Below are 22969 nucleotides of genomic sequence, written 5' to 3' on the forward strand. Positions count from 1 at the left end.
CCAAATGTCTTCATTAACAATTGCTCTCATCGAGATTGATCAAGCGTTTATCGTTTTGTTATTAATCATAACAGGAATTGGAATTTCTCACAGAACTCTTTGTGCGTTTCCATTATCATCCATAAAATGAGCAAGAGCTCAAATAAATTATGGCCAGTTTAACACACTATAGATATCAGACTCTCCATCTAGGTGCGGGAAGAACAGTCTATCTGCGGACACGCAGTACCATACTTTACTGCCGGATGCGGGCGGAGCATCTGTCGCTGAGACTCTAGCCGACACCCTGTTGGAGACGCGTGTCCACGGATGATCGTCCAATCCAGCAAAAACTGAAGTGAGGGCGGAGTCTCCAAAGTGTAGTATAAACTAGAGTGATTCATGTCGGATAATGACTGTATCTCCTAGTGATGCCATAAAATAATACGCGGAATATTAGTGATCTGAGATCAGTCTGCCAGTAAAAGGAAGTATTACCTAAGGACATTTTTGCAGAGACATTAATGGAGTAGAGGTAAGCTACATCAAAGTTCATTGCATTTGGCTACCCCTATTTTCGGGCATGTAGTTTGACGATTAGAACTAAAAGATGAGTTGTGACTTAAAGTTTAGAGAAACTAGCATAAAATATGTTTAAATAAAACGATTTCATCTTAAATTCGCCATATTTAATGACGTGAAGTAATCTTGAGATCTCCCGTTATAGGGCCAATATACTCCAATATACTGGAGCGTTCTGTAGTAATTAGAAACGGTTTCACACGCTCTGAAAATATGCGGCAGCTTTTGCTTTGTCGTCTTTGCCTGTAGCATCTGGTTATCTTACCCTGTTAAGTATCCATATCCGATCGAAAAGAGCGTACGACTTTGACCTAAATCAATATCCTATGGACACGAAACCTAACATTACGTGGGCAGTAATCCATGTAAGGGGAAACGTTGCATGGACGACTGCCGTTATTCGGAGTACCAAAAGACATAATCTCTACAACAGTTCACCTATTTCAGTCAGTGTCCTTCTAAATACTGGCATGTGTCTCACGGCTGTTTTTGGTATCTTATTTGTGCATGATCGAGAAATAGCTAAGGAATTTACCCCATGATGATACCGCAAAAACGGCAACTCGTCTCACTTGGCCGGTGGAAGATAATAATATAATATGGCTTTTTGGCTGACCATAACAACATTATGTAAACATTTTAGTTTATTTGAGAGAGAGGGAGAGAGGGAGTGAGTGAGTGAGAGTGTGTGTGTGTGTGTGAGTGCAATAGCTACAATACCCTTTTCAACTTATTGACTCTGTTTTCACGCAATGTACTTTTACAATATCAAATCCTATTAAGATAGACATAGTTCAAACAGCAGTATAAATTCAAATTATGTTATATAAAATCTTTGCATAATAATTTACCACCATAGATTTTGCTTTGTGGAAAGCTGTACAAATAAAATCACTCTTTTAAGAGTCCGTTTTTAAGACCGTCTGCCTTTTTATATGTATGGGGATTAAGAGTTAAGTTACTTTTAATAAAGTTAAGGTATGATAATGTATGTTAAAGTGTAAATTAAATTATTATGCAAAAGGATTTCTTATTTACAGATATAGGTAACATTTAAAGGGGACTAAAATATGAATGTTATCTCAAATGAAGTGATTAATAGAAAAATAACAGAACTATATTTACATTTACAGCATTTAGCTGACTTATATTTTAAGATACGTGAGTCCAGATATAGGATTTTGGTCATGGTGTTGTGTTGGATATTATCCAAACTCATCTCAAGGAAAAGCTCTAAGATGCTTTGTGAATAGACTCTAAGATTCCTTTTAAAGCAGATGATATATCTGTGCTCTCATTTGGCCAAGATAAGAGCACAATCTTCTCCTATAATTCTGTATAAGAACATATGTAAAGGGATCTGAGACCATTCCTTTTATCTCTGCTCTTCAGGTATTTAGTGGTGTTCAATCAGGAGACTGGGATGGACACTGCAAAACTTTCCATTTTCAGGAATGTAGCCCTACCCAGGTTTAGCTACCAGATTTGATCTAAACTAGCCTCCATGTTGGCATGTGTCCTAACAAGTTCCCCAGGGTATTTTATAAGGAAATTACAGATTTTTCAATTTCATAACAGCAGTTTTATTTCTTTAATTAAAGTGGAATAAATGGCTCTAAAAATTGATATCACCATTATAAGATTTGGACATCTTCACATTACAGAAATACATTAAACTTTTAGTCATAGCCATTAAATTAGCTTTGCACAACTATCCATTACCTTTTTGAGATGGCATCCCTGTCATCCCCCAGGTTTTGTATGCTCTCTAGCTGGACCACAGCCAACACTCTGTGTGGAAATACAGGGCAGTTCAACTGACGAAAGCATTGCAAAGCACAATCTCTGGGTGTGGCAACAAGAATCTAGTAAGTCAGAGAAGAGTGGAAAAATAGTGGATTCTCTTGAGGTTTGTCTGTCTTACCCTCTGCTAGAGGTTTCAATAAATCATTTGTGAAAATTTTAAACAAAGATAAATTTGCAACAAAAATGGCTCAAAAATGGTTCAATCCTCCATCACCTTCCAATACAGACGATGCATTTCCCTGTATTTAGAAGAGAATGGAAAATCATGTGGACCTGAAACACACTTACAATGGAAGCCTCACAGATTATTCTTCTTTTCCAAGAATAGAGAATATGTTGAAATTGTTTGTAGTAATCTGCCACAAAGTACAAATACAGTATATAGGTTGTAATCTGCTACAATATTTTTTAAGGAGTCAATTTTATTTCATGCTATTTTTATCTAAAGTTCTTGTTAAATGTGTAAGAAAGGGATAAATTGCGTCTGTAGCACTGCATTAGTAAGCAGAATGAATATGAATTCTCTTCATTAGCAGCAGTGCTTCTAGTGCTGCAGGCTTTGCTTTGCGCTTTTGTGTTCTCCACATTGATGCAATGGAAGGTCAAAGAGATTTCAGTTAGAATGTTATTTGAAAGATAGCATAGATACTGCTCTATAAGTACTCTTTGATACATTTTGTGATACAGTTTGCTTTTATCTGAGAAGATGTCTTGTGGATGCTCTTCCATACATATGGTTTCAAGAAGTTCTAACATGAGTTAGGAAACATCTGACGTTCATTCCTCAAGATTGTGATATTAAGACGACAGCACAAGACAGGAAAGATGACAATGTTTGTGGTCTCCTCTGGCTGCTACAAGTCACACATTCCAGTGAAACAAAGCAATAAACTACAATGGTTACCCCCAAAAATAGTTCGCCAACAAAATGCAAGACATCCTTCCTTCTTCCATTCATTTCCTCAAACAGAAAGGGTAGCTCCTTGTAAATGTATTTGATACATGCTGAACTGAGTCACCAGACATTTTGTCCTCTTGACCGTATATCAGACTCCCCCTCTGATTTCACAGCAGAAATGCTGCATAATTGACTGGCATATTTATAGACCTGGTAACAAACACAATAAAACTGGATGATATTGAATTGTTCTGATGTAGGCTATCACCCAGGAGAGAATGCTCCCTCACAGACTGATGTTGTGTTAGCCTCATCTTGTGAGGAGGGAGTATATGAAGGTTAAGATACTGAAGAGAATTGATATAATGTTCCAGAGAAGCATAAGCATGCTCATGCATTTATGTTTCAGGCCCTATGACTGTGAAGATTGTGACGAAGCTGTTATGATGTCCATTTTTAAGATGGAAAGAAATGCACTAAGTAGCTACAAAATAGGAACATTACATTTTTTGCATTTTTGGCAAACATTATTTCCCCTTTCAGGAATGTCCTTCCTTTAAAAAGGAAGCACTGATGCTTGAAAGGATGTCCCTGCTGCATGACTCGTCTAAAAATGAAGTGCTTGAACAGCAATGCCTCTTGAAAGTAGAAGATATGTTAATGAAATTCCAATCATTCAATTTGTTTATTCTGTTATTGTGTTTTGCACACACTGTTCTCTGGTCAATAGCCAACTCAGTACTTTCAAAACATGCCTGGTATAAGTGATTGTAAAGATCAACATGAAACATGATGCTGAAAGTGGATTTTTACTTGACAGCCTATTGTGTTGTGTGTTATAAGGTGTGAGACTGCTAGAACAACAGTCAGATAAATCTAAATTCCTTTGTGTTGTTAGTAATTACCTTTCTGTATAAACAAGGTGGGACCTAACTGCTTTTTGAAAGCGGGCAATTACGTTTCAGATTAATGACTTTATTGCTGCATGTGTACCAGTGATTATTTGTATTTTAATAAAGCTTGATTTGATGGCTAAACTTAAGATTAGAGCCAGAATCCATGATTAGAACCAGGTTTTTTCTTTGCCAGAGATCCATTTTCTTTCTAAAGGGCTTTTGTCTACTAAAAGGCTGCAGTAACACTTTGTGTGGGCATTACCAAGCACTCACTGGCAGCAAGGGAGAAACAGACCAATCAGCACTCCCTGTTGGCATCAGTCCAAGATTCTGAAACTGAAGAAGAACTAGCTTATTACATAGCTGAAGTCAAATATTTCTCTTTTAATATCCATAGTTTCTGGAATAGACTAATCTAAATTGAAGAACAGATAAATAAATAAAAAACAAATAGAAAAATAGACATGGGAAGGCTCAGTGTCTACTCTTAAATGGGATTTTTATCATGCTCTTTCATTCTGACATAAGCACCCCATTGTTTCGAGAAAACCCAGAGCAGTATTGGAGCTAAACTGCTGCCATGTGACATTGTTCACATATTACAGATTACATTTGCTGCTTGAGGTTTTGTGTTGGTCAGTGAGGGACAGATAGACAGCATGCAGGTCCTTCTAGACTCTTATCTATCTCTGAGTGCACATGGGTTTATATGATGTCAAACACCTTACTTGTTCTGTGCTACTGTTTACATACCTTGTGCTCAGCAAGACTTTGAAAAGGCTTTAGGAGTATAGTGAAGTACACGATGAACTGGCTCTTCACAGTGTTAGTAGGTTTAAATATTTTAGTAGCCTTTTAAGGCAAAAGAAGCCTTATCCTTTTAGCTAATATTACATGTAAGGAAATACAAACAGAAGTGGGAGTGTTTTAAGATTAATGGAATGGAGCATATGAAAGCGCCTCTGTGGGTTCACCTCCAGAGCTGCTTGTGAGAAAGCTAAATCTCAATGTGTACAACTGTGCTAGAATAGTTCAAAACTTTCCACTGTAAACAGGCATATGGAATAGGTCACGTCAGTAGATCTATCAAAAAATATTAGGGTTATATTACACCATAAACAAACTATAATGAGATATTAGTTCTGGTAGTAGTAGAGTTCTTACAGAACTTCACAGAGCATATAAAACAGTCTGAAATCCTGTTTTCCCCTGGAATGCATACAATTCCATTACTTAACAGTTCTCATTTTGCTGAGTGTTGTTTCAACATGTGTGAATCACAGAACAGCAACCTGTGCAGCGAGTAGCAACCTGTGTAATGGAAGAGAAAATAAGTCTTGAGATGGTGCTCTGTCATATGAGACACTTCCTGTTTCTTAAAAAAGAGAGGAAAAAAAGGATCAGGAAAATATTGTTCATTTGTAGCGATGCTGCTTCCAATTCAGCTGCAGGTTATATAAAATACATATATAAAAAAAGACATAATCGTGCATGTTAGATGGGCAAAACTGTTCCATAGACCCATGCTGTTCTGAATTGTGGGAGCATCCTATGCATATAGTGCATCCTGTTCTGGGTAAAGTTAATTGCAGGCATATTCCAGTGATGCTATGTGAGAATTCTAAATGCAGGTAAAATAAATGCCATAACATGACTCATGAAATGCCTCTTGGCTTAACCTTGGCTCTTCTCATTGAGCTCAGACTGCTAAAGAGTTCAACAGCTGTTCGGTGAGGTCAGCTGACAACTTTATTAGAAACACCTACCTTGTACGTCCACCCAATGGCCACTTAATTAGATACACCTATCTTATCTTGTCTTATTTTAAGTGCCTTTCATAGGTATACAACCGCAAACTGTAGTCCATCTGTTGCTATGCACAGTTTGTCAGTGCAACCCATACTACTCATCAGTTAGTTGGTGGATAGTACTGGAGTGCTTGGCCATTCAAAATACAACAGTGACAGTGACGTATTGTGGTAGTGGGTGTTGCAATGGCATAAGTGTATCAGACACAGAAAGTTCCTGCAAGAGTTTTTACATGTGTCACTGGCAACGTTGAGTTGAGAATGGCTTGCCACCCGAAAATGAGTGTGTTTCATTGCAGTAAAAATGTTGGCTCACAGGTTTATAAAGCTAAACATTATTTTAGTAAATGTAGTATGAAAGATGTAGCACAAGAAAGAGGTTTAACAATATTTTTACATTTACAGCATTTAGCTGATGCTTTTATCCAAAACGACTTACAATTAAGATGAGTACAACTTGAGCAATTAAGGGTTAAGGGCCTTGCTCAAGGGCTCAACAGTGGCAACTTGGCAGTGGTGGAACTTGAACTGGCAACCTTCCGATTACAAGTCAAGTACTTTAACCATTAAATATCATCTGTTGTGTCCAAAATGAACACAGTGAACAGTATTAGTAGAGCACAGCAAAACCTGACCCTTACCACTCTCATTTAAACCTTTAATCTGTGAATTTTAAAGCTATTTATATAATGCATTTGCCATTTAACCCACTGATCTATAATAAAAACATTCTTAGAATATTCTATTGTGTAACAGTGATTAAAGCCCAGCAAGACTTCATAGGCTGCAGAGAGGTTTATGAAAGGATCATTGAAGCTGTTCCAGAGACTGTGTTGTCCTTGATTTTAAATGATGGGAAGCAGCCATTTTAATAAAATATGGATATAAAAGTAATTCTATCCTTTTAAGAATGTAGGAGAGGGGACAGACATAAATAAATATGAATTTTATTTTTAACTTTCTCCACAACATGCAGACACTTAACTGAATGCAGAAAATAGGTAAATGGAAGAAAATAGCAACAGAATGTTTTAGACCACTGCTCATCTGAGCCTTTCCTATTTTATACCATATGTGACTCATCAGTAACCATTATAGAAAGTTCCAAAATTAATATACTTCAACAAGAGTCTTCCTCTATCTGGGCACTTCATATGAGTATACTTTGACATTTAGCCATTTGGCAAATGCTTATATCCAGAGTGACCTATAAAAACAGTAGAAGGCAAACACGAACAGAGAAAGGTCTTAAAGCCTAAAAGCTGAGACTTAACCTGGCATACTTGAAAACAAGTGTAATTTGGGGGAACATCAATGTGCAATTGCATGTAAGTAAACATGCCTTAAAGACAGAAAAGTATACTCCAAGAAGAGGTTTCATTTGAATGCCCTAACTCATCCAGAGCTCAGGTGATTCCTTTTTGACTGTGAATCTTTACAGACCTGTTTCCATCCACGGACTATGCAATGTTATAGCAATAAAAGCACCCTTATTATTCCAACATAATAAACTTTAATTCAAGAAATAGAAATAAAGTTTAATCAGAACACTAACTTTGTAGTAAAAGTCTTTGAGCTGGGTTGCCTTCTGTTTCTTCAGAGAGAGCAATCCGTCACAAGTGGTGGTCTTCTGCAAGCCTTTCCTATCTCTCCTCATTTCTTGGCTGACTTAGGTATTGTAACGGTGATGAGAGGCAGGATGCAAATGTTGAGTTAAGTGAAATTTGTAGGGGTAAGTCCATAATCATTGTCTATGACATATAAGCGAAACCAGAATACATGACAAAAGAGAAACAAACACAAACACAAGCACAGAGCAGGATAACAAGAAATGCAAAACTAACAGAGGCAGGTGAATGAACACAGAGTGAGCAGGAAAAGTAGGTATCCAAAATGACCAAAAACAAGGAGTGGCAAACATGGAGTATAAATACACAGAACAATGAGCGCAAATGAGAAACAACTAATCAAAGAAGGGTGGTAAAAAACAAACAAAAAAGGGATGGAACTAGGAATGAAACCAAAACAAAACACACATAGAAGCCAACGCCATGGAGGTGGCAATGCCAGAACCGTGACAGCCATCCCATTGGTTTTGCAATGCTGAGGTGATACATGTTGCATATCTCAGGGCCATTGCTTTGCAAATTGTACTTTTAGGTCCTTTCCTTCAGGGACAGATTTAGGAAGTTTCAAGCAAGTCTTTTATCCAATATAACGTGTGCTTGTGTGTTTGTAGCACCTCCTATTCCAAGTAGGATCAACTGATGAAAAGACATACAAACAAGGAACTTCATAAGCACCAAAAGGGATATTTTAGATCTGGGCATGGTCCTTTTCAGTCTGAAAGCAAACATGACTGGCTGATCCCATTAAAAGTGAAACCAGCCATGCCCACTTTGGCTTTGATGGTGACTGGTTGCGTCACACCAATGTGGTGGGCACAGATGCTGTAACAAGCCCCTTTTTTTGTTCCTGGAGAATCATGTTCCTGCAGTCAAAGCTAATAGCATCATAGCCTAACTTTCTTCTATAGGATTCACAGACACAGGGCAAGATTTGCAAGATATTTGCCAAGTGATTTAAAGAAAGCAGTGAAGCAGCTATCTTCTATTTCACATGGTACTACATGGGTTGAAAAATCTCCAGGTGAAAGTATATTTGCATGGCCAAAGCTGAACTATAGTCCAACTGTATACCTACAAGGTGTTTCTAATAAATTTATAATAAAGTAATACAATTTAAAATAAATATACTACATTCCTGGAAATTAGGGCTGTTCAATATGGAGAAAATGGGATACTGCAGTTTTACTCCTATATATCTTGTGAACTGCTTTGTGTCCAATAAAAACACAGTGGTAAACTCATGCTAATGCATGGATAAAAATTGCCCTGTATTATTTTCACGAAAATTACTTAGATTTGTTGCATCATGTGAATATTTTGTACATTAAGTAAATGCTAATGTGGAATGCCAGAGATAGGTCTGGATGTTCAAAGCACACAGTAAACACTCATTGCAGAAAGCCTCAAGATGCCAATATTAGTAGTTCTAGGGCAAGTATTGTGATAACAATAAACAAACATATTTTGCAGCTATACTGGAAATCAAGGTGTGAAAAGTCATTTTCAGGGCATGATATGACTTGTGCATATAGTGGCATTTCCTGGTACAGAGAGATGGAGAAAGGTGAAAGATGATCAGTTCAGTGGGAAAAGTGTGTGAGAGAGACAAGGGTAAGTGGGTGAATATATGCACAGACTAACCTAAAGCCCATACCTCCTTCCTCAGATGGTCCTTGGCAGATTCTTTAGAATAGCTTATAGCTTGTGGTGCCCTTTACTCCACAACTGCAATCCATGGAACCCCACCTAAATTCCTATGTATCAGAACATGGCTACTTGCTCAGACTAGTGAGGTGTGCATGATGTGAAAGACTGTAAGATCTTCATCTGCTGTCCTGTAATAGGCCAAGGCACAAGTGGAAGCAGTGGTAGACCCAGCTAGTCACAGTATAATAAGTAGTAAGTAAATAGTAAATTAGATTTTTGCTCACCACAAATCATCCACTGCAGAGCTAAAGAACAGAAGTGTTAGCATTACCCTCCCTTAACTGATTTAAGGTAGATATTTACAGTTTTGTAGCAAGTGCAAAAAACATCTTTAATAAAATAAATAAATAATATGATAATTAATTAAAACCTGGTTAATTGGAATGTGTTTGTGTTGTCTGTTGAACTGTTAGATGATTCAACATTTCCTGATGCCTGATGGAGCTTTCACTTCATTGAGCACATTCAGAATGGTTTTCAACATTGGTCAGGAAGAGAGCTAAAAGGATTGCTGACCCAGAGTATCTCCTGCCAAACGGACACAGCTGTCATTTCCTGTGACTGCTGGCCAGTTCAGTTTCATTTTGGTACCTGTAGCATGAAGTTCCTACAGTATAGAAGGGAAAGCCTGGTAGTCAGCTAATGTGCAAAGCCTCTAAAAATGTATCATGCTTGCACAATAATTAAGCCTTAGTACTGTTCTGTACATTCCTTTGTGATGGTCTAACTGGCCTAAAACATTTCAATTAGGCTTCACATCCATAGTTTAAATTAAAATACAAAATCATGCTGGTTTAAGATAAGCAACATTAGTTTAACACTCATGTTGCATAAGCAGTAGCCTCTGAATGTTTTTGAACATCCACCTGCCCCAATTGCCCTGTGGTTATCTTTGTATGATTGCATTGAGTTACAACTGGGTAGTCAGGGTTTCAAATGGTACCATATTCTCATGGATTCATTGTTGTCATCAGTTTTAATAGCCTTCTCATGTTTGTACCAAGCCTCCCACGTTACTGCAGTGACTGGTATGGAATACCAGGTTTAAAAAAGCCAATTACTTGAAAAACAATTAAATAAAGTCCCTGAAAATAACTGGAGTAATAAACATAAATAAAGTAATACTCAAAAGGGAGTGCCTAATAATTAATAATTAACTAGCCTAATGCGCAAAATTTGTAAGAAATAACTGAAGACGACTGAGTTTTAACTAAAACCTATACAATTATAATTAACGAGTAAATAAAAACAACATTTTTGACATTAGGAATAAGCTTGAAATAATACAACAGGAAAAGCAGAGCCCAAACTACAGCTAATTATAACTATTAACAAAAATGTCTCTGTAAACAAATGTCACTGTTCTTAAGACAATGTACAGGACAGAACAAAGACAAAATAGATAAGGTTGCATCATAGAAAAGGAAACAAGAATATTGACTAGATTATTTCATCTGCATTTGCTTTATTCCCACAGTTGCTTCCATCTTCCATCATCATCATCTTCTTCAGCATGCCAGGCACGTCGGTCCAAAAGAAATGGGCGGCAGTGAGGGGTCGCCTAGGGTCCTCTCAGGACTTAGACGGCACGCAGGAGGCCAACCTAGAGAACGCCGACCCGGAGCTCTGCATCCGCCTGCTGCAGGTGCCCACCGTGGTCAACTACTCTGGGCTAAAGAAGAGGCTGGAGGGCAGTGACCAGTCATGGATGGTGCAATTCCTGGAGCTCTCTGGACTTGACATCCTCCTCGAGGCACTAGACAGGCTCTCTGGGCGGGGGTGCTCACGGATCGCTGATGCCCTCCTGCAGCTGACATGCGTTAATTGCGTGAGGGCAGTCATGAACTCTTCTGCAGGCATTCACTTCATCGTGGAGAATGAAGGCTATGTGCGCAAGCTCTCTCAAGGTATGACACCCATTCATCTGGAGTTGTTCATTTGGTTGTGAAGCAGTAAACTGGGTGTTTCAGCTGTTTTAATATGTCCAAAATGAAAGAGGGGAATATTATTCCAGATCCTAACCCACTTCTTTCCTAAAAAGCTCTAGGAAACATATGACTGGGAATCTATTCAACTACATAAGATTTACTGTACATAGACAATATATGGATTTCCAAATGATGGGTCTTTGGATAAGCAACACATACAGACAGCAATCTTCCTTATTTGAGTCAAAATAGTGTCCTCCAGAATTACTTGCTGTCTCAGTAAAGGTGAACAAAAACACCATGCAAAACACCTGTTGTTTATCATTTTGATCCTAAACCTAGAGATATTGAAGATAAAAATTGTCCTTTCAGTGAGGCAACATAATTTAAATAAAAATGCAAGTTTTTGTGCATATTTGGATCTTTAAGAACTCCTAAATGGTTACAAATACCATCCAATTTTGCTGGGGTATACATGTAAGGTGATATGCAGTCCAAGCATCCTTAGTCCTCATCAACATGGAGATGATCAGTTAATACGAGATGTTGTTGACCTTTCAATCAGGCTATGGCTATACAAAATAGCTTCACAATTGAATATACTCATATCCACTATTAGGGTTTTAATTTAGATATTTCACACAACATAAATTATTCCTATTGAAAGAGGATGCAAGTGTATTTAGCTCCCATGCAGAAGTGAAAATCTTTTCCAAAGACCATAGTTTCCATTAGAGAATTACAGGAGTTGTTGGGAAATCACAAAATTTCCAAAACTACAATGATATACCATCTCCATGCCAAACTATTTTGAATACATGGTTGTTTTTGCAGCAAGCATTTGGCAAAAAGTTTGTAAAGTATTGTAGTGGATCTGTGATGTGAGGATGTGTTTCTTTAAACATCCCCTGGGAATCTTAGTTATATTAAATGTCAGCTAAATGCGGTAAATTAAATATTTGATGGAATCAAGTCAACTTCATGAAGAAAAATTACATTCTGAGAAGAGTTCATCAAACATCAGGAAAATCTGGCAGACCCTGTCAGGAGGGTAAAACTCTAATAGTGGGATCAGTAATGCAAATTATGCCTTTAAAGTATGCCTTTGAGCAGTGGCAATTCCAGTCTGCTGATCGATACCCTACTGTGATCCTGTTAAGTGAACTAAGATGGACTGTTCACAAGCAAGTCTAAGTGGCTCTAAAAGATCTGGAAAGATTTTAAATGGAGGAATGGGATCTTGATCTTAGCATTTTACTCCTTTGAGATCCACAGCTCATGACACATCCCCAGAACATGTAGCTGGTTGATCCCACAGGAAACCAAAAGCTGAATGGGTTGATACACAAATGGCAAAGGAAACATAAAGGTATGGGAAACATGTTAAAACAAGTAATGGCTATACCTTGATCTCTCCAGCTCTAGATACTTCCAACACTATGGTGAAGAAGCAGGTGTTTGAGCTACTGGCTGCACTGAGCATGTTCTCTGCAGATGGATATAGATTGGCATTGGATGCTCTGGACCATTATAAGGCAGGTGTCAATCACTAATTCCATACAATAGCCACATGTATATGAATACAAGTCACAAATCAATCATCAAAAAGTATTTTAAAAATTGAATCTTAAATGAAACTGATAGTATACGTTTTTACAGACAGCATTTTCATGTAGTGTTAGTCTAATACTGCTTGAAGGTGTATGGTTTCTTTACAGCTGAGTATGTTTAATGAAACACATATGCTCTCCCAGTGCATTTTTCGTATGAGCTATCGGTTGATCAGTTTACCAATACAAAGAAGAGCGACCACCACTGGTTTTTCGTTGTAGGCCGTAAAGACCCAACAATATCGCTTCAGTGTCATCATGAATGAGCTCCAAAGTACGGATAACGTACCTTACATGGTGACCCTGCTTAGCGTAATCAACTCTCTCATCTTCGGCACTGAAGAGCTTCGTCACAGGGACAAGATGCGCAAGGAATTCGTCGGTACGCAAGGACTATCCTATTTATATGTTCCTCTCGGTTGGATGGTTTCTGTTATGTATGAATTCACTCCGAGGTTCATAAAATAGTACTCAACTTAAGTGGTGTAAGAAAGAGTACGAGCGTAGTTTCCCACTGGGTTGTCACTTCTTATGGGTTAGGCATATTGTCAACAGCTTTTCTAAGTATACATAACTTACAAGATATCTCCCAAATTACTTTTGGTATGTGCAGCCAAGTTTGTATATATTATTTTAATTAAAAACATGTTCTTTGTCCGCTCCCATTTTTAGGCCACTAGATGAATTGTTCCATATAAAATGTATGTGGCGCACCATGCTCCGGTGAAAGATTTCGTTGGTTAATCGAGTATCATCGCTAATTACGCTCACCTTGGTGTCCGCGGAAAACTCCGCCCAAGAAAGCTCGATAGTTTAGCGTCTTGGTTTTGTCCACGACAGTAGAGGGATGTTTCGAAAATCTAAATCTCACGGACGGCTCATGAAAATCGGTTTGATTTTTGTTTACCAGGGTTGCAGTTGCTTGACTTTCTGCCAAAGCTGAGGTGAGTATATTAAAATAGTACTCTATTAACGTTAGCTGTTCGTTCAAACGCATCTGGACAATATTAAATCCATATCTTGTTGATCTTTATCATTTACATCATTGTGCTGCAGAGAGCAGGAAGATGAGGACTTGATCATCCAGTGTGAGGCCTTTGAGGAAGCCATGGCTGAGGATGAGGAGGAACTTATGAGGCTTTATGGAGGCATTGACATGAGCAATCACCAAGAAGTCTTCACGGCCCTGTTTAACAAAGTGAGCACTTTTATCTGTCTGTCCTGTGAAGCCTTGCTTATCTTTGTTTCTTTGCATTCTGCATACCTGCACAAAGTCCACAAACATGCTGTATTAAATCTATAGTTTAAACGCTGTACAAGCACAGTTCTCACCACTTTGTTGTGGTTCTTTGTTGAGGAAGCCCTCAATGTTTAGGCCCACATATTTCCATATATGATTAGATGTCTCTTTTTACAGGTATTCTACTGTTAAAGTTAGGATCTAAATTGGTCCTACCAATGGCTTTAAATTCAGACTTTTTCTAATTTGCTTATTGTATATACAGCTTTGCCAAAAATAACATAGGAATTGCAATATTTCTTTTGGAATCTGTTAGTATGAAGGCCTTATTTTTTGCCATGTCTTTCTAGGAATCATTTTTTTTATTATTTTTATTTTATTGATGAATTATTTTATTGTATTACCTGGTGTTTTTAGTCTTGATTCTTTGGACAAGACAGCTGCTGGGGGGTCAAACAATGTGTAACATGAAGGCCTGAGATCATGTGATGCTGTGTGAACTCACATCCTGAATCCCATGACTTCTGAAGTTTTATATGTACAAGCTACTGTCATGAAACTTATTTTATCTGACCTTTTGTCCTGCAGGTGAGTAGCTCCCCTGCTTCGCTGCAGCTGTTGTCCATCCTACAAACATTGCTGCTGCTGGGGCCTGAGCGCGCAGACGTCTGGCAGGCCCTGGATACTCTTGTTAACCGTGCTATCCTCTTGGCCCAGAACTGTGAGTATTCTGTTGTCATTCAACATTCGGGTCACTAAAGTCATTTGACTAATTCAGTAACTAGGCCCATTTGTGGGGGGTTTTTTGTTTGTTTGTTTTTTTGTTTTGTTTTTTTAAACTAAAGTCACCCAGTTTACTTTAGATTCTAAAATGAATATGATTATGGGTATATATGTTGAAATGTTGAAGCAGATCCTGCCATGAGGATAACCTTTTTGGATGTTTCAGTGAAGTTTTCAAATTCTTGTTTAAATACCACCATCTATTATAAACCTACAGACTGTCATTCCTGTATGCAATTCTTAACATTCCAAGACCTGCAAAAATCCCACCCCTTTATCACAGTTGCTTAGACTTAAGTGCATTTGCAGTGAGGAAAAAAAAAACTTTGTCCAAAGAAGTGTGGAAGCACATGAATATTCTCAAAACGGTGGGTGATGCTTTTGATGATGCCTTTGCTCGTGTTTTTCCTGTTCAGAATGTGGACACACTGACCTATAAACAGTCTGCTGTTAAGAGAACAAGAATTCCTTTGGTGCTAACGTATAATTCTACAAATAAAACAGTGGCTAATATTATACTTAAACACTTCAGAATCCTCCAAGTTGATGTAGAGACTGCACCCTTTTTTAAGGATCCTCCACTAATCTCCTACAGACAAGAAAAAACATCAGTTATGCTTGTCAAAAGTGAGATAAATGACCATTTAAGATAATAACATCGTACTGTAGCCTGCAACCACTCTAGATGTTGCATGTAAATGTTTAATACAGACATTAAGGAACTGGCAGAAAAGGATCACTTTTCATCACCCATTCTTCCTCATGCATTACTGTGGGATTTTTTATTTTTTTGCAAGAGATGAAATCCGCTTTATATTGGAGAAACCAAAAGAAGGCTTGTTGCTTCCAGTGGCAAGGCATGGACACTGCATTAATGACATATGTTTGTACTGTCAGTTGTTGCTTTGGCAGCAATGAAATTAAGAAACTCCAAAAAAAAAAAAAAAAAATGATCTACCCTCTTGGAACTTTAGAACCACATGGAATGAATGTTAAGATTTAAACACCTACTTTTTCATATATAAACTGTTTTCCTCCTACTAATTCAGAAACACTTTGTTTACACAACTGATGACGGACCTTTCTCCGAAATGTCCTGTTTCTCTGGAAACATTTGTATTTTACTAAATTTTTGAATATCTCTACATCCCTTAGTACAGTGCACTACATTTACGCACCTCAAATCTTCTTCGGCTTTGTGTAATATATTCCTGCTCCTTTAAAGAATAAAATTTCCCCTTGCAGGATAATGGTAATCTTTAGTTTAGCTTTCACATTGGGACATACAGTATACTTTGTCTTCACCTATTCAAATACAAAGCAAATAAGAACATAAATTTTGTTTTTTGTAATGCTTTCTTTATATAGCTCAAATGGATTCCAGTGAGAAGATCATGCAGCGCCTTATCTTTTCCAAAGAGCCAGCCATAGGCTCCCATCATGTAGATGCTTTACCACTCAAGAATGTGGACAAAGCAGTGCAAACTGATGAGGAGACATGTTTGGGCAAATCTTCAATCACTGACCATGCATTACCCATCACCTCTGCACAGAAAACAAGCAGCACCCCACCTCCTGCCCCACCTTCACTGCCCAGTGTAGTTCCTTCTGCTCTTTTGGCATCAGCTGCACCACAACCTCCACCACCTGCTTTAGCTGGAATGGGAAACGCTCCACCTCCACCACCCATTCCTGGGATGGGTTCTGGAGGTCCTCCTCCACCCCCACCTTTGCCTGGAATGGGCGGTCCTCCTCCACCCCCACCTTTGCCTGGAATGGGCGGTCCTCCTCCACCCCCACCTTTGCCTGGAATGGGCGGTCCTCCTCCACCCCCACCTTTGCCTGGCATGGGAATGCCTCCACCACCTCCACCCTTACCAGGGATGGGACCTGGAGGGCCCCCACCACCCCCTCCATTACCTGGCATGCATGGCCCTCCTTGTCCCCCTCCTCCTCTTGGAGGAGATGTAATAGTAGCCCACAGTGCTCAATATCTGGGGAGGGTTTACTCGGTACCAGTGAAGACTGGCCCCTATCCCACGCTCAGGATGAAGAAGCTCAACTGGCAGAAGCTGAACTCCAGAGCTGTCACAGGTGAGAGGTCTCTGCTTGACCATTCATTACGTGTCATTGTAATGTCCTACAAATCTAGAAATGCACACTTGACCATGTCAGTAAGCTTGCTGTGTACACTTTTAGTACACTGCTCAATTAATTTTTTCATGCCTGTCCCTTTCACTGCTAGTCGTTTTACCTTGTGTGTGAGTATCTCAGGTTTTTGCTCTTTTCTTTCATAGATGGTTGCTCAATATGGGCTTTGGTGCCAAGTGATCAGCCTCTTGAACCTAACTACACCAGCATTGAGCAGCTTTTCAGTCTCCCTGTGGCTGAATCCAAAGACAAGACCCCAGTTGCTCCAATCAAGAAGGAACCCAAAGAAGTTTGTGATTGCTTTCATATCTTCCACATTGATGATCTAAAAATATTGTGATAAATGACACTCATAACTCTTTCTCCAATCTGTTTTAGATTTCTTTTATTGATTCCAAGAAAAACCTGAATCTGAATATATTTCTCAAGCAATTCAGATGGTAAGCCGATCAGGTTTCAAGTTGATTAATGTAGATATTTTCTCCTGCTTGTTATATTTCCTGCTGTTTTATTCAGCATCCCTTTTGTTTACTCAACCTATCAAACAGTTCTAATGAGGAGTTTGTAGCCCTGATTCAGAATGGGGATTGTTCTAAGTTCGATGTTGAGGTGTTAAAGCAGCTTCTGAAGCTCCTCCCAGAGAAACATGAGGTTGGTCATAAGTAAAAGGATTCTCAGGCTAGTTCATCTTAGACTGAAGAGGCATTTCTATTTGGATCATCTTTTATCTGTCTCTTTTACAGATTGATAACCTCAAGTCTTTTCAAGGAGAAAAAGACAAACTTGCCAATGTTGACCAGTTTTACCTCTTACTCCTGGCAATCCCATGGTAACATCCTTGATGTTTCATAATGATAATCAAGAGCTTTAAAGTCATAGTCTTCATTCCATAACTTGCAGAATGTGTACTTGATGAACGCTCCCTTAATGGTCACCTTCAATTTCACTTCAGTTGTGTGTATTCCTGCTGACTCATGATCCTGGTACTTGTCTCTGGCAGCTACCAGCTGAGAATCGAATGCATGTTGCTGTGTGAAGAGACTACGTCCGTGCTGGAACTGCTGAAGCCGAAAGCGCAGCTGATAGAGGCAGCATGCGAGAGTGAGTGAGAGCTATGGTATTGCGTGGGAGTTCTGGCCTCCACCACACTACTTTGCCTTGATTGCTTCATTTTTTTGTGCCGACAAGGCCACCACTAACTCACCCACGCTTGCTGACTTGGAAGCATCTCAGCTCAGTGCATGTTCAGACTGAATGTGGTCAGCCCTGCCACTCCTTGGTCTCTTTCTCAATTAAGGGAAATGAAATTTAAGGGTCACTTTTTTTTTTCAATAGGAAGATGTCTCCTTTTTATAAGATGTGATATGTACAGAATAAGATGAGTCTAACTTGCACAATAAGCTAAGTCTTTTTCTAAGATGATATATGTGCTGAATAAGCCTGACTGCTAGATTCATTATGGAACATCTGCTCGCATTGTGAAATGAAGTGCAATCCTAACAGATTACAGTCCTATGTGGGTGGGCTGCCATGAAGTTAGTTGTTCATACAGGAAATGATTTCTGTCCCCCACACAGGTGCCACTGTTTTGTAAGTGGCACTGATTACACTGTGATGGACAGTTATGCTTGTCAAGTGTGTGAGGAAAAATGGATCAGTCAGTCAGACACCTTTTCTAATAAACAGCTCCCAATGTTCACGCCTGATAATCTATGCATCATATACAGCATGGCTGAGACATATTAAAATCAAGTCTGAATACTGACATAATTTATTATAAATCATTTACTATATCTATAAATCATTACTATAAAATATTACACTTCATTCAAGTATGGGGTGGAAGTGTGTATTTAGTAGTAGAACACAGCAGGCAGTGTGTGATCCATTGCAATAAACAAGTCTGCTTTATACAGTATTGCTCTTTGTCAGTGTTGTCCTCTAAGGAACCCTGGAATTTGAGTTAGTTTTCAAAAGGGTTTTGGTGTCTGCTGCCCCCTGCAGGTCTCCGAGTGAGTACTCTGCTGCCCAGTTTCTGCAATCTCATCCTTCATGTAGGAAACTTCCTCAATTATGTAAGCACATTACTTACTAGGCTACAAATTTTGGGGTTATTTGTGTAGCTTCATGTTACATTGTTGTGAATGTGGCAGAAGTCTGAGTAAACATTTCAACAAATATCTGCTTGTAGGACTGCAGTAGGGTTGTAATGGCCTTGTAATGGTTTGTCCTTTTGTTTATCAACCAAGATACATGTTTTCTTTTTCATCCTTTCTCTTACCCAGGGAAGTCATACAGGAAATGCTGAAGGATTCAAGATTAGCTCCCTACTGAAGCTGACAGAGACGAAAGCCAACAAAGGCCGTATCACCCTCTTACACCACATCCTGGAGGTACTGTAAAGTGACATTTAAGCATTTTAACGAAGAGAAAGCCACCTGAACCAGAATAATTCTTTTAACTATGGGACACTGAAGCACCTTGATAAGTGCATATTTTTCCAAGATGGCTGCCACGGTGGGTCTGCGCATTATTTTTATTTGATTTGTTTGTAAATACAGTGTTCTGCTATATTAGCTGGAGATCTTACACCAGAGCAGAACTCCTGGATAAGTCCTGAGGACTTATTTCCCAACTTTCTCACCCAATCCGTGGAATTGCTGGGTTTTTGTCAAATGTGCGCTCACCATTGTTCGCGCTGTGAATCGCTGTAGAAGAGGAAAACAAGCCGGTGTGCTCATGCATCTCCGCAGACGCAGTCTACATACTTCAGTACTGGGAATATTTCTCTCGAACGTGTGTGTACTGTGCAATAAACTAGAAGAATTTCAGCTGCTACTGGATAAGTAAAGACCTTTCTTCGTCTTCTGTTATGTGCTTCACGGAAACTTGGCTGTGTCGATCAATACCAGACTGTTCTGCAGCTGACCGGCTTGGATCGTGATGCAGACCTATCTGGAAAAGCGAAAGGTGGCGGTATCTGCTTGTATAAAAACAGTGGCTGGTGTAATGATAGGACAGAGATTCTGTAAAGTTTTTTTTTCTGTCCTGGAAACTTTAATAATCAAATGCAAACTCTTATACTCTCCCCAAGAGTTCAGTTAATTCACTCTGATTGGTGTTTACATTATTCCACGTGCAGACGCGCACCGCACAGTGAAAGCTCAGCGCATACACACCGAGCAGATAATGGAGTAGAGTGGACAAACTCGAACTCTTCTTTATGATTTTAACAGATGCAGTATAAATCAGGAACTCCCCAATACCGCTAGCAGATTAAATGTCCGAGTAGAGAGGGGACCACCCCAGACCTAGTTTTTAGTACTGCTACTAACAGTATGGATAATTACACAGATGCTGTTTCATCATGCGTCAGCTTCTGTGAGGACGGCTGTGTACCATGATATACTAGGGTGAGTTACAATAATAACAAACCCTGGTTTACAGCTAATCTCAAGCAGTAAGGATGGAAAAGGAGGAGGCATATCGAAGTAGTGACAGGATCTGGTTTAAAAAGGCTAAGCACAGGTTTGGTGAGGAGGTGAGAAATTCTAAATGACTGTACTCAGAGAAATTTAGACTTTTTCTCAAGTAATGACTCAGCCTCTGTCTGGAAGGGTTTCAGACAGATTGCTAATTTTAAACTGAAAGCCCCCCACTCTGTAAATGACTCATGCCTAGCTACTGAGCTGAATAAGTTTTGCTGCTGATTTGAAAGACAAAAGTACAGTCATGACACATCCCCCTTTGACTCCAGCCCCCATCTCCAGCTCTAACATGTCGGTAGAGGGTGGGGCCATCACTCAACTGGCCACCTTCACCCACAACCAACCCCCCCTCCCCAACACAATAACAACTCTTTCCATTTCAGAGAGGGATGTTAACAGCCTATTCAGGAGGCAGAATCCCTGAAAGGTAGCAGGAACCAACTTTGTTTCTCCCACCACCCTGAAGCACTGTGCTGACCAACTGTCACCAGTATTTACAGTCATTTTTAACACCTCACTGGAGACATGTCATGTGCCAGCCTGGTACAAATAATCTGCAATTATCCCAGTCCCCAAGAAAACAAAGCCCACACAACTCAATTACTACAGACCTGTTACCCTGACCTCTGTGATAATGAAGTGCTTTTTGCGCCTCAGGCTGTCCTATCTTAAAACCGTTACTGACCCACTTCTTGACCCCTTGCAGTTCACCCGCAGAGCCAGCCATAGGAATCTATGCCGGAATTCTCTTTGTGGAGTTCAACTCCACTTTTAAACCAGTCATCCAGCCTACTGCAGAACAAGCTCTCCCAGCTGCTTGTGCCTGACCCCACCTGCAGGGGGATCACAGACTTGCTTACTGATAGGAAGCAGTGTGCGAATCTGGGAAAATGTATCCTTGGACCATCGGCACAGGCTCCCCACAAGGCTGTCCTTTCTTCCCTACTGTTCTCCCTGTACACTAACAGCTGTGTGTCTGGCCACGAGTCAAATTCCTGAAGTTTGATGACAACACTATCCTCATTGGACTCATCTCTGATGGGATGAGTCTGCCTACTGGGGGGAGAGTGACCAACTAATATCTTCATGTGGCCAAAACAAACTGGATCTCAATGCTTGAAAGACAGTGGAGATGGTTTTTGACACCAGAAAGTTTGCAGCCCCATCTGCCCCCGTCACTCTGGTTAACACTGTGGAATTTTTCTGCTTCCTGGACACCATCATCAACTATGACTTCAAGTGGGAGCAGAACATTAGCTCCATCACCAAGAAGGCACAGCAAATGATACACTTCTTGTGGCAGTTGAAGCTCAACCTACCAAAGCCTCTGATGGTGCACTTCTACACTGGCATCATCAAATCCATACTCGCCTCCCCATCACAATTTGGTATGCCACTGCTAGACAAAGGCAGACTGCAACACATCATCCACTTTGCTGGGAGGATGATTGGCTGCAGCCTTCCAACCATCCAAGACCTGTATGCCTCCAGAACATTGAGGCAAGCGGGCAAGGTTGACTGACCCCTCACACCCTGAATATGACATCTTCAAAACACTTCCCTCCAGCAAGAGGCTGAGGTCTGTTCTGACTATAAGCTCAGTTTTTTTCCCAACTGCAGCCAGCCTCATCAACACCTGGATCCCCCACTGATATAAACTCATTGCGTTGTAGATTGTACAAACTCATTATATTGCACATTACACAGTACTTTTTTTTTCACTTGCACTCCTAGCTTTTCAGTCTGGGCATTTTTTTTTTCTTTCACTATTCCTTTTATGCATATATTATATAGGTTTTGTTTTTTTGTTTTTTTTACCTATTGTATTTTCTTTTCTAACTTTATTCTGATTGACATGCATCAATTTCACCAAGCCAACTTCACTGTATGTGGAAACATACTTGGCCAATACACAGATTCTGATTCTCTTAAAGCTAGCTGTGATTGTTGACCGTAAGCCCTTGAACTTGGAAGGGGGATTTTTGGTGCAATGATGCAAGAGCAGAGACAGAGATATTTAATTTAAATTAATGTTTGTATGGTAAAATTATTTATTTCTGTGCATGTTGTGATTTCAGGAAGCAGAGTTGAACCATCCTGAGCTTCTGAAGCTTCCTGATGATATTGAGAGCTGTGAGAAAGCAGCAGGGTAAATGCTGTCCTAACCTATCAATTTGTGATGTTCCTGAGGCATGCTGTGTGTGTCTGTATGACTGAATGCAAGTTTTGTTTTGCCTCCTTGGTTTGACTGGTTTTTTTTGGTCTGAATACAGTTTTGATTCTGTCTCAGAATAAACCTGGAATCCGTGCAGGCTGAGGCAAGCATGCTATCGAAGCGTTTAAGGGACACAGAGAAAAAAGTATCCTCATCAGATAAAGATGTCCAAGAACAATTTTTGGGCATCATTGAGGTGAGTGAAATACTGTACACTGTTGTCTGTTATTTTACCTTGAGGTAAAGGCAA

The 22969-nt window shown here is 39.5% G+C and overlaps 1 protein-coding gene across 1 annotated transcript; it reads left to right on the forward strand.

Annotated features, from left to right (window-relative positions):
* Positions 1-360: 360 nt before the first annotated feature.
* inf2 (inverted formin 2) lies at positions 361-13790 on the forward strand. Its single transcript, XM_027000219.2, has 5 exons — positions 361-514; positions 10782-11211; positions 12652-12767; positions 13065-13224; positions 13753-13790. The coding sequence occupies exons 2-5, from the start codon at positions 10818-10820 to the stop codon at positions 13788-13790; spliced, it is 708 nt and encodes a 235-aa protein (XP_026856020.1). The 5' UTR covers positions 361-514; positions 10782-10817.
* Positions 13791-22969: the final 9179 nt, after the last annotated feature.

This window comes from Electrophorus electricus, chromosome 13, assembly GCF_013358815.1.
Source record: "Electrophorus electricus isolate fEleEle1 chromosome 13, fEleEle1.pri, whole genome shotgun sequence".
Lineage (NCBI taxonomy): Eukaryota > Metazoa > Chordata > Actinopteri > Gymnotiformes > Gymnotidae > Electrophorus > Electrophorus electricus.

What these genes read in the sequence shown, in the direction of transcription:
- inf2 (XM_027000219.2), top strand. Translation starts at nt 10,818, where the DNA reads ATGCCAGGCACGTCGGTCCAAAAGAAATGGGCGGCAGTGAGGGGTCGC. An exon ending in TGTGCGCAAGCTCTCTCAAG is followed by an intron (nt 11,212 to 12,651) that starts GTATGACACCCA and finishes TGATCTCTCCAG; the next exon opens with CTCTAGATACTTCCAACACT. An exon ending in ATGCTCTGGACCATTATAAG is followed by an intron (nt 12,768 to 13,064) that starts GCAGGTGTCAAT and finishes TTTTCGTTGTAG; the next exon opens with GCCGTAAAGACCCAACAATA.